Source organism: Podarcis liolepis, assembly GCF_965112155.1.
Source record: "Podarcis liolepis genome assembly, chromosome: 12".
NCBI classification, from domain to species: domain Eukaryota; kingdom Metazoa; phylum Chordata; class Lepidosauria; order Squamata; family Lacertidae; genus Podarcis; species Podarcis liolepis.
In genome coordinates this window covers 22,854,348-22,867,383 of record NC_139563.1, presented here as the reverse complement: position 1 = coordinate 22,867,383, position 13,036 = coordinate 22,854,348, and the positions used below count along the sequence as shown (strand labels likewise).

Below are 13,036 nucleotides of genomic sequence, written 5' to 3'. Positions count from 1 at the left end.
AAAAATCTGCTAGCTGTTCTGCTGCCCACAGCTCAGCCATTGCACACAGAGCAAGATCGGAAGCTGTAACCCAGCAATTCTGGAAGCTAACTTGGCTGATGGGATGAGCAGGAACTAAGCAACAAGCCCATCCACGCCCCTACACAAGTAAGGCTTGAGTGGGGAGCTGCTTAACACCCATTCCTAGTCACCCCTGTTGAAGGGTAGAGTAAAGGTAAAGGGACCCCTGACCATTAGGTCCAGTCATGGCCAACTCTGGGGTTGCGACGCTCATCTCACTTTATTGGCCGAGGGAGCCGGCGTACAGCTTCTGGGTCATGTGGCCAGCATGACTAAGCCACTTCTGGCGAACCAGAGCAGTGCACGGAAACGCCGTTTACCTTCCCGCCGGAGCAGTACCTATTTATCTTCTTGCACTTCATGCTTTTGAACTGCTAGGTTGGCAGGAGCAGGGACCAAGCAACGGGAGCTCACCCCGTCGCAGGAATTCGAACCACCAGCCTTCCGATCGGCAAGTCCTAGGCTCTGTGGTTTAACCCACAGCGCCACCCGCATCCCAATGGTAACATAGACCACAGTAAAACATTTCACGACCCCTCAATCATCAGTTTAAAAGCTTGATATGTATGGAAGGCATATATGTATATTAAAAAAGAAGAAGATTCAAATTCTCATTTTTAGCAACTACAATTTAGGTCCAACAGCAGAAAAGGGTTTTCACAACACCCAGGTCAAAAGACAAAGAAGGAAGCAGGAAGAAACAAGACAAAAACAGACTCCCCTATATTTTTAAAGGAGACGTACATGCTAAGAATGCAGCCCACCCACGTTAAAACATACAGTGAGTAGCAGTTTGCTCCGTGAGAAATGAACTGGGTCTCTTGTAAGCAAGATAAACCAGCAAAACCTGTTCGTAGAAAAATAGTTGCAAGCCCCTCCTCTGGCATTCCAGTAGCCAATGAATCAAGAATAGTCACACAATAACGGTAAATTTAGACACCCCCCAAGTCCTGCCATGTTTCCTATGCATGCTGACTTTGGGGCAGGGGGAAGTGGTGGAAGGGAAACACTAGCATGAAGCTGAAAAAGGAATGTGGGGCAACTCCACCTTAAAATTCAACTGAAATCAGCACCACTTACATGTAGTCAGGAATGAAGTATAACAAGCTAATAAGGAAGCTGTCCTACAGAAAAAAAGGATGCAATAGAAAGAAAAGGCTGCAAAGTTATTAACAGATGCGGGGGGGGGGGTGCACGTGGTAGAAGAAAAAGAGAAGAGAGTCAACTGAAGTTGGCTGCAGCAGCAGATGGATTAGAGCTATATTTTATTTTTAGTCTGCATATATAAACCACAGGGTTTTTTTTAAATAAAAAATACACTGCAATTAAGTTTAAAATGTGGATTGTTTAACATAAATAGGCTTTTAATGCAGCTATCAGGACTCCTGGGACTATTAAATCTACGAGGCAAGCATAGTGCCCTTTAGCATATTTATTAGTAAACTTGTGTATGCCTGAAACGGAACTAAAAACAGAATGCATTCAATATGTTCAAGTGTTTCCTATTCCTCAGTTGGGCAATGCTTACTGAAGCAGAGATTTGAGGGAAGGAAAGAAGAAAGACATGATAAACACTGTTTATGCTTTGCTGCCCTCCCCAAAACACACCCACACACACCTGCAAAAGAAGGGACAGTCGCCACCTTTAGAGGCAATTCAAAAAAATGAAACTGAGAGGAGCATCTTTCCAAACACGACTAAGACACTTTGTGGCCTTATTTCTTAGCTGTTGATGAAGAGATTGACACTTGCTCTCTCTTGCCTTACAGAAGGTGGGGGTTTACTTGTTTTTAGGAGAACAAGTCCAGGTCAGGCAAAGATGTGTTTGGGATGAATCAACTGCATCTCCGTTATGGACTGGTATCTGTCCTCAGGCCCCCTTGAACTGGCTACGCGAACTGATAAGAAAAGTAACCTTAAGAACTGGCACTTTTGCTTTTCCTCCTCCTTCACCATTCCTATCTTCTTTTGTGTCATGTATTTTAGAATGCAAGCCTGAAGGCAAAACCCAGTGTGCTTTTTATTGTTCCGTAAGCTGCTCTAGGAGCCTTTTCTTCAAAAGAGGGTAAAAATGCCTTACATAGATAGATAAAGCCAAAAAGTGCTTCAAAAACAGGCATTCCTTATGTGTACCACATTCCATATATATTTCAGATTGCAATAAAATCACTTCTTCCTGTATGGCTAATACATTGTATGTGACCCTAATGATTGACATATAGTTGCTTTTTGGAATACAATGGTTGAAGTCATGCTCTCTTATCTAAAGCCATGAAGTTTAATCCCAGATGTAGCTGTGATCACTAAGGACTAATTTACATGGAACTGCAAAGTCAAATATGTGCCTGCTTTATCCAATGTACACATTCCGGAGAACCAGCCGCACTTCTAGCTGCCTGACATGTGTTCCTGCAAGATATGTTGCTAAATTAGTATGCCATAGATACATATACAAAATGGTCAGTGATTCCTATTATTTTGCCTCTACTATAGCAAAAATAGGTATATTTCACACATTAACAACTGGGTCACAAATAATTGTTTCAAGTTAATATCAGACACTATTTCTGTAATTGTCAACTTTTAATTGTTCTGATTGTAATGTGATACACATATATTCCTTTTAACTAAAATAGTAATGTTGAATTTGATGTTTTCATTTGTTAAAGTCAGGCACCTAAAAACTTCTAGGGTAAGTGCTAGGTCTAACGTTAGCCTGCACTGCTTAATCAAATTTATATGGGTAAGGAGTTGACATCAGCCATATTGACTGCCACTCATGGTATTAGGGTGAAAGCTAAAGTGTATCATGTAGGCACAGAAAAAAAATTGGACAAAGGAGGTTGAAAGACAAAACACTCAAGCAAATAAATGTTGATGCTATTATGAGGGGAATCTTCCCAACTACAGCATGCCAGCTACCATTACTGATTTTATTAAGAACATTTTATACCCAGCCCCATCACTTGGTTCCTAGGTAGGTTAAATTAACATTTAAAACAACCCAAACAAAATAAGAGCAGATTGTAATATAAATGAAATACTCCAACACACCAATTGCAGCAGCTGGTTAACATCCCATAAATGACTGGGTAAACAGACAAGTGTTAATCTGGCACCAAAATGCTATCAATGTTGGTGCCAGCTGTTCTTCCAGGGGGGAGAATTCCATAATTGAGGCATTGCCACCAAAATCTTGGTGCCACCACTTATTTCCTCTGGTGGTGAAAAACGAGACGGGACTCTTTCCAAGGACCTGAGCAGGCTGATATTTCAGTATGGGATGCAGACTTCAAAAATGTCTAGAGTTGTTTGTTTTAATGTAACAAAGGTAAAGGTAAAGGACCCCTGACAGTTAAGTCCAGTCACGAACGACTCTGAGGTTGTCGCGTTCATCTCGCTCTATAGGCCAAGGGAGCTGGTGTTTGTCCACAGACAGTTTTTCCGGGTCATGTGGCCAGCATGACTAAGCCGCTTCTGGTGAAACCAGAGCAGCCCACGGAAATGCCGTTTACCTTCCTGCCGGAGCGGTACCTATTTATCTACTTGCACTTTGACGTGCTTTCGAACTGCTAGCCCCTGCCACTAATAATGTTTAAAATTTATGTACCAAAGTGTTGATTCAACTGAAAATACTGTGGCAAACCAACTCTAGTTTAAAACTTCTGTTTCCTGCATTATATAAACTTCAATCAATGTGTTTCCCCTCACAAGCCCACCCCCTTAAAACAAGCAATTAATTACCTGGTGATATTTCTTCAGTATATTGTGCATTTCTGCTACATCTTCACTTGTTATGGTTTTGATGACGTATCTTTTGTCGTAGGAGGTGTGAAACCGGGCGCCACTCCGTGCTTGGGAATCATTAGCAAGGGGACAACTTCTTGTCAGAGAATTCTGTCATGTTAAAAAAGGAGAGGGGGGGGGAAGCATCAGAACAAGACGTTAATTAAAACATAAGATGTCTAGCTGGATCATACCATTGTCAAAACATGGGCACCTGGGGAAAAGGCTAAGGTGGGGAATCAATTTAGCAGTACTGTAATATCCTTAAAGCAGAACTATTACGGTACAAAAAACCCCTGGGAAAGGTGGTTTAGTAGCAGCCGATTTAAAGCAGGGCTGCACTGAATGTTCAGAAAGGACTTTGCTGGCAAGGGGCGGGGGAGAGAAATGCTTCCATAAAAGATCTCCAGAAGTTTACTTTTGTGCCAGTTTGTCAGCAAAAAGAAGCAAACTGGTGCTCCAGAATGATACTGGGATGGTGGAGAGGGGAAGAATGCCCCAAGGGTAGATACCAGCTACACAAACACTTTCTCTGTTTTTGTGCCTCTCCAGAAAAGTTGCCAAAGGGGGCTTTATTTTGCAGTGCAGAGAGTCTTGACAAAATGCACTTTTGCCTCAACTCCAGCTTAAATTCACTAGTTAATGTCATGACCTACATGCCATGAGTTAAGTGAACTGAAGTGCCTTTTGTTCTGCATTGCCGCATCCAAACAAGATTTGTTTCTCGAATTTTCTTCCAAGACAACACTATTTAATCAATCCCTGCGGTTGCTAGAATGAAAAAAGTTTAAGCGTTTCTGAAATTTACCCACTGCCACCTGCCTGCTACATTACTGGCAATGAACAGATATCTACCCCTCTCGTCATATATAATGCAAGCTGAAATTTAATATATGCTTTTTAATAAGCACAAAAGCAAGCATTGGATAAACAAATGCGCTGGTTTTTCTGCAAGACAGTCATTTTCAATACAATACAATACAGTTTCGAGCTTTGCAATTTAATACTGTGCTAGTCAAATGGTGCTAGTCTCAGCAAGTAGCTCATCTTGGTATATTTTAAAAGCAAGAATTACAACAGCAGCACAGCGCAATGCATTTTATTTCCTCGATGCATCACTTTGTCCAAAGCAGTGTCATTCTGAAAGAATGAGGACGTGTTGAAAAAGGAGGTTTATTCCATCACAACATGGTGCCAAGAGTGTAGGCTCAGTTTTTTAAAAAACAAATCTTTATTTACATGTAGATCCCTTCAGTGGTGCTGTTATCATCAAATATGCAATAATCTGCTTTCCAGGAAGGAGTCGGAATGGCTTAAGTAAGCAACATGAAACAATAAAAAATAATTGATAGGCACAGCAAAAAGGCTATCAGTATCAACTAATAATTTACTATAGAAGCCACTAACAAGCACTCTTATAGATTTTATAAGTAGCAAGAGCCACAAGCCTGAAAATTGTTCTGGTCCCCACCCCAAAAACCATCACCACCACCACCACCAACAACAATCACAACAAGAACCACATGTATATATATTCAAGGATAGCAGTGATCTAAGATCAACATGGCTGGCTGGGAAAATTATCTACTATTTATATTCAATATCACCATCCTGTGTACATATGACACCTGAGGAAGCCTAGGAAGAAGAAGAAGAAGAAGAAGAAGAAGAAGAAGAAGAAGAAGAAGAAGAGGAGGAGGTGTTTGGATTTGATATCCCGCTTTATCACTACCCTAAGGAGTCTCAAAGCGGCTAACAATCTCCTTTCCCTTCCTCCCCCCACAACAAACACTCTGTGAGGTGAGTGAGGCTGAGAGACTTCAGAGAAGTGTGACTGGCCCAAGGTCACCCAGCAGCTGCAGGTGGAGGAGCGGGGAATCTAACCTAGTTCACCAGATTACAAGTCCACCACTCTTAGGACCCACTACACCCTAGGACCCTAGGACACTTGCTGTCCCCACCCCCACTCCCCTGAAGACAGTACAGAAATGGTTCATTATGAACATGCTTTTGCCTTAGCTTTTGCCTGGGGAAGCTCCAGGGAAAATACCCACTATACCACTGATATTTAGTACATTTCCAAGCACAATTCAAAGTGTTGTTGCTCACCTTTCAAGCCCTAAACGGCCTCGACTCAGTATACCTGAAGGAGCGTCTCCACCCCCTTTGTTCAGTCCAGACACTGAGGTCCAGCTCCAAGGGTCTTCTGGCGGTTCCCTCACTGCGAGAAGCGAAGTTACAGGGAACCAGGCAGAGGGCCTTCCTGGTAGTGGCACCCGCCTAGTGGAATGCCCTCCCATCAGATGTCAAAGAAATAAAGAACTATCTGACTTTTAGAAGGCATCTGTAGGCAGTCCTGTTTAGGGAAGTTTTTAATGTTTGATATTTTATCCTGTTTTTAATATTCTGCTGGGAGCCGCCCAGAGTGGCTGGGAAGACCCGGCCAGATGGGCGGGGTATAAATAATAAATTAGTATTATTATGCTTTCATCTGCCAATTAGTACAACTAATTCTAGGATCTACAGCAAGTGTAGGATTGAGTTACAATATACGGTTTAATTTGTTTCAGGGGTGACCTATTATTTCTCAACTTGCTTTACCCTTGGACGACAAATAATAAAATATCCTGGATTGAAAGATTCTGGTTGATTAACTTCGATCCAGATCAGTATCTGTCTCACCCATGTGCCTAACCAGCCTGGGTCCATGTTACAGGTTTGGAAGGCGAGAACAAGAACAGAACAACTGAGACCTGTGAGGTTTGAGAAGCTCTACTTCCTTACTTTAAAGAAATCCTGCAGCTCTTTGGTTTCAAAGTCAGGGAGATCAGAAGTGGTGATGACAGCTGATTATTGAAGACATGCAGGCCCCATGGAAGCACTTTCCAATTAGGCATAGATACTTATCATCCCTCACAAATCTCTATTTTTCTAGATCTATCCATAAACTAGGAATCTATCTTTTGCCTAAAGATCAATGCCTTTAATACAGAACCATTTAATAACATATTCCAAAAAGCACAGAACAGTAAATCAAGAGAGTATATAACATTACCAATTCCACAAATAGTCATGATGTATTAACCACAGGAATCCTGGAAATCCAGTTCTTTTTTTAAAAACAACAAAACCTGTATTATGATGCTTTCCCCCATGCTGATTTCAATATGTCATTTGGGATTGCTTTAGTCCTCAAATTGCAGCTAACTGAAATTATTCCCTACAGAAAAATCAAAAGAAGAAGAAGTGTCTCATCGAAACTCTTAAACCAGGAGTCAGCAAACTTTTCCAGCAGGGAGCCGGTCCACTGTCCCTCAGATCTTGTGGGGGGCTGAACTATATTTTGGAAAAAAAATATGAACGAATTCCTATGACCTACATATAACCCGGAGATGCATTTTAAATAAAAGGACACATTCTACTCATGTAAAAACACACTGATTCGCAGACCGTCTTGTGGGCCTTAGTTTGCTTACCCATGTCTTAAACTGACCATATGGTGCATTCAGTTAAACATACTTGGGGTGTGAACTGTCATATCATGAGAATATTCCCAAGAGTTTTCTATAAAATATACTTCTTATCTTGCCAACTTTGACCAACACATCTAATAAGTTCTGTCTCCTAATTCGTGTTGAAACTAATATTCTGGTGTCCATCAAACCAGTACAAAAATCCATTTGTGTCTTCTATATATGAAGGTTTTGACATCCAGGTCAAAATGTCATCTTTCACAACACCACCTTGGAAACAAAAAACATTTCAAAAATTTAAAGGCTTGGGTATATCCAATTGATGGCTTGAAAGAGGCACAGGAAAAAGCATCTAGACAAGATACAGCATATTGTGGCAGCAACCTGGTGGCCAAACACCTTTTTTAAAAAGAAAGAACTAGATACCTTGCTTTATCCATCAGTTTCACTTAAACAACCTGAACCCCCCCCCCAAAAAAAAACCCGAGTTAACACTTCAACTTTTCCAGGCAGTTACGACCACTTAACTTTTCTTATAAAAGTCTCAATAAGTTGGTTCATTAGCCGCAAAGTAGACCACAAGACAGCAATTCTTCACAACCTATAAAGGTACAGTAATGCAGTTTTAAAAGAAATTGGTCACTAGGCATTTTCACTAGAAAAACAAAGCATTTCAAAATCTAGGGGGAGGGGGACAGATCTTCTGCCACATGAGATCTATAACGCCAACATTTATCCTGACTTTGCATTGCCTAGTATCTCAGAATCCATTTCCACAAGTTCTAAGGTAGAAAATGCCTTCCCCTGCTGCCTAAGCACATCTTAGCCAGAACAAAGAAACCATAGGTGGGCATTTTGTTCCATTGCAGGAAGTTCCATCTGAAGTCAAATTGGAAGCCATGCTCTGAAAATTCTGGGGTCTCAGCTTCTCAAAGGAAAGATCTTCACTATCTGCCAAGACTGTTGGGCCTACAAGCAACCGTATTCTGACACATCTGGTCTAAGGCCAGGCTGGGCAAAGCAATCGAGAGATTGTCTAGGAAAGGGGAATTTCTTCTCAGGATTAACTTTTAAAGGGGGTGGGGAGAGAAGGGAGAGGGTAGTTTCCAGAACAGGTCACCGGTCTCAGATACGATGCCAGATTTTGGGGGGGGGGGCGGGCGACAGGGAAAAAGAACAATGGCCTAAACAGGTTACGAAAAACAGTATGTAAGGTACTGCTGGCAAGCTTTGTTGGGGGACTTAGAATAGTGGGACTATGATGTTGGAGGAGACTCTTGAGAGCCCCATGGACTGCAAGAAGATCAAACCTCTCCATTCTGAAGGAAATCAGCCCTGAGTGCTCACTGGAAGGACAGATCGTGAAGCTGAGGCTCCAATACTTTGGCCACCTCATGAGAAGAGAAGACTCCCTGGAAAAGACCCTGATGTTGGGAAAGATGGAGGGCACAAGGAGAAGGGGACGACAGAGGACGAGATGGTTGGACAGTGTTCTTGAAGCTACCAGCATGAGTTTGACCAAACTGCGGGAGGCAGTGGAAGACAGAAGTGCCTGGCATGCTCTGGTTCATGGGATCACGAAGAGTCGGACACGACTAAACGACTCCTCAACAACAACAACAACAAGTGTTGAGATTTCTGCATCGTAGGGGGATGGACTAGATGACCCCCAGGATCCCTTCCAACTCAACAATTCTATGATTCCTAAGAGAACATCACCATCATCACCTACCTGCAAATGCATTACTAGCCCAAGTTCAACCCACACTAAAAGTTCAGACCTGGCTCTCCTCTTTTGCAGGTTTTCACTACTAATTTGTGTGTGTGTATGTGTGTGTGTGTGTGTGTGTGTGTGTGTCAGAAGCAGAAGAGGTAATTTAGTGAGAAGGAAGAGACTGTGGCAGTGAGCAGTGCAGAATTAGGGCAGAAGCTAGAGAGGAGGGGGGCCAGAGGCAGGGATAAAGCAGACTGCTGATGAAACCAGGGAGTCTCCCCTCCTGCTGCAACCAGTTCCCCTCCCACCTGGTCTCCCAGGGCCCAAAGAGGTATGAAAAGGGTGGAGCAAAGGTAGGCAAGATGACAGAGCTTCAGATTGCTTAAGAAGGAACCAGGGGAGGAGACATAGGGAGCTATGGGAAGACAAGGACCTTTAGTCCTCCACAACTGCCTCACAGGGGCAAGTTCTACTGGGAAGAGTTGCCTGGCCTCTTTGAATACAGAGTTAATTTCACTGAAGCCATGTGAGTATTCCTCACCTTCTCCTGGCACCCATCTCTGGCACTAACTCATTAAGTAGTGGGGCCATCATAAAAGGTAAGGGGATAAGACCTACCCTGCCCCCTCATAATGGGGACTATTTGCAGATATTGAATGTAGCTGAGAGACATGCCAGCTTATTTCAAACCCACGACTATATCCATCCAATGGCTGCAACCTTCTTAGCAACCTTTGCTTGAAAATGTCACGATGTATTTGCAGAAGTCAATAAAAAGATTTTCCATGTGCACTGAGAACAGTCGAGCAAAAGCATTTGCTGAAGGTCATGAAATTTAAACTGACCTTTAACACTTACAACTTCAAACAAACCAAAACAGATGTCCCATGCCAGAGGCTGTACAGGCACTTGTTAGATCCAATGCATTATATGCCTGATGAAGCCAAAAAGGCCCAGCTTATTTTTTTCCAAAGAAATTTACAGCTTCTTTCCAACTGGTTGTTTTTTTTAAAAAAAAACACCCACAACAATCTTTATTTGTTTTTCATTATTATTATTATTATTTAGTAATATTCTTGTATCTGGCTTTTCCTCTCTTAAGAGTCCAGGCCAAATTACGGTCTTAAAATCAACATAGCAGAAAGGTTAGTGCGGCAGGCGATGGCAATTGTTCTGTTCAATTCTATGTCCTTTGTGTTAAAGGCCCAAACACGGAGGGGAAAACAAAGAACTGGGGCACTGCCACAGAAAAGGCCCAGCTCCGGGCCACCATCCCGTGGGCCATGTCTTACAGGGTGACCAGGAGCAGGTTTTCCCATGCCAATTGCAAGGCCAGTAAAAATTGCAAGGTGCTCTTTTAGATACTGGATCCGAAGACAATTAGGGCTTTGCAAGCTAATACCAACACCTTGAATTGGGCTCAATATCACCTATCAGCAGTGTAGTGCTTTAAGGATTGATGACATAAAACCCCATTTCATCCCACATATAATGACAGTTTGGCTGGTTGTATGGCACTGTGGGTTGCCCCAAGCAAGATAAAGTGACTAACAAATTCAATATAACAACAATGACGATGATGATGTTGCAAGATGTAGTAGAGTGACATAGTCCTCCAGGAAATTATCAGATCATGAATCACTGATGTCAGGTAATCCCAGACCAGGAACATCAATAGTTGGCAAACCAGGTAGAGGTGGGCATGAGAATGCAGTTACTGAGGCTACTTGGATTTCAGGCAACCATCTGAAATGGAGGAATGTCTCCTGTTCCTTCATGTGGAGTCCTACCCCATCCAGAACATATTGTCTACTCAATTCGCACACTCAGGAACTACTTACCTGCAACACCCGCCTTATCAAGATTCGGATACAGCCCTCATCCATTCCATTGCACAATTTCCCATGATTCAGACTGAGTAAAGTGTGCGCTTGGAACCACCTGCATATGGGTGGCACTGCACTCTGAATTCCCAGATGACTCCTCAGCAGTGATTTAGAGACAAGGTGGAACCTAGCAGGGCCCTAAAGAACTGCCATGAGGCCATGCAGAAGCCCTGCAATGCTACTTCCTTACGAATAATCAATGGGAAAGCATTCCCTACATCTCCCTCCCAATACAGGTGATCAATCAGGACAACCAAGGCTGTTTCAGTGCCATACCCAGGCCTGAAGCCAGATTAAAATGCGTCTAGATTAGGGATGGTGAAACTGAGGCCCGGAGGCCACATACAGTCCTTCAACAGCCCTCCACATCTCTCAATGGCCCTAATCTGCACCCTAAGATTCTTGCCAGGCTGAAGTGAGCTTTTGAACTCTGATAATGCCTCGTTTGTTCGGAGGATAGAGAGGTGTGTGAACCTGTGCAGAAACTAGCCTATTGTATAAAGGTAAAATTCAGATTTGCCACACAGCCTACTTTTGGCTCTGGCTGCTATTGGCATGCGGCTGGCTCTCAGGAGGTTATTCAGAAGGGAATGTGGAGCTCAACCTGGAAAATGTTCCCACCAACTGGTCTAGATAATTCAGCTAGCCAATCATCACCACCAGGGTAGGAGGGCAGTGAAACAACAGTAACAGAGGCAGAGAAGGCAAGCTGGGCACTGGGAGACAGGTAGGTTAAGATTTGGCATGAGGTATGCAAAAGAGAAAGGGACGCGGGTGGCGCTGTGGGTTAAACCACAGAGCCTAGGACTTGCCAATCAGAAAGTCGGCGGTTCGAATCCCCGCGGCGGGGTGAGCTCCCGTTGCTCAGTCCCTGCTCCTGCCAACCTAGCAGTTCGAAAGCACGTCAAGGTGCAAGTAGATAAATAGGTACCGCTCCGGCGGGAAGGTAAACGGCGTTTCCGTGCGCTGCTCTGGTTCGCCAGAAGTGGCTTAGTCATGCTGGCCACATGACCCAGAAGCTGTACGCCGGCTGCCTCGGCCAATAAAGCGAGATGAGCGCCGCAACCCCAGAGTTGGCCACGACTGGACCTAATAGAAAAGTGTATGAAGAAAGCAACCACGTTTCTAGCAAAAAGCAACAAACTCAAGAAGCAGAATGGAAATATAGCTTGGGAGCTGAGCAAAAACTGAAGTTCTGACATTAGCAATTTTCCTATAGTGTGGGGAGGGAGCGGTGGGGGGAGCAGGGAGAATCCTTTACTACATAAGCCCCACAGCTGGTAGAAAGTCTTAGCGTTTCCCTTCACAAGCTGGTTACTCAGAGAGGCATTATAAGATGCCTTCCATCCTGTGACATGTGCTATCTTAACATTTCTCAATGAAAATTTCAAGCAGCAGGAGCAGCTGTGGGGACAGAGGAAAAGCCACCTCATTTCCCTTTGAAGTTTATCTGCACTCTGGGAGTTTAGGGATTTGCAACGGACTCCAAGAGGGTAGGAAGGATTTAAAGGTCAATTTAATTAGCCCACTCTAATCTCCAATATTTTATACTCTCGTTGGCATATTAATATCATTAAATTATAATTGCTCTTTTCACAAGACTAAAGATTATTTATGCAATCGCGCAATATATTTAATCTACATACAGAGTAGGTCAAAAGTGATCCTAAAAAAGGGAGTTAGACAAAAATGTAGTAGAGGAAATGATTTTCTTCAGAGGTGAAGAAATGGATGATAAAACTGGATTTTTATTTTTTAAAAAAAACTCTTTTGAAAGGTTAGGGTTAAGTAGAAATGACAGATACTGTACATCATTCTGTCTTTAAATTACAAATAATTGCTGGTTTGACTTGTATCTGACAGGAGGTGAGACACATCAGGGTAAAATCTAGGATAAAATTCTTGGTAGATGCTCTGATCTTACATTGCCATCTTTACAATGGCCCTTTTAAATAACTTCACTGCACAAAAGTCCTCAAAAGGGAATCTTAAAACAAGTTTTCCATAATGCAAAGGGCTGCTACCTTTCTCTCTGAAAATATGATTATCAAGGAAAACTATGAGCACAAAACATGAATCATAGAACTGTGGGTTTATCATCAGAAGGGAGACCAGAG

At 42.9% G+C, this 13,036-nt stretch overlaps 1 protein-coding gene across 6 annotated transcripts in view; it reads right to left on the bottom strand.

Annotated features, from left to right (window-relative positions):
* PIP4K2A (phosphatidylinositol-5-phosphate 4-kinase type 2 alpha) overlaps positions 1–13,036 on the bottom strand; it is a 181,618-nt gene that overhangs the window by 18,789 nt on the left and 149,793 nt on the right. For all 6 annotated transcript variants that reach the window (XM_083467568.1, XM_083467571.1, XM_083467569.1 and 3 more), the window contains one exon: positions 3,805–3,957. In XM_083467568.1, the coding sequence (XP_083323694.1) occupies positions 3,805–3,957 (153 nt within the window). The remainder of the gene's footprint in view (positions 1–3,804; positions 3,958–13,036) is intronic.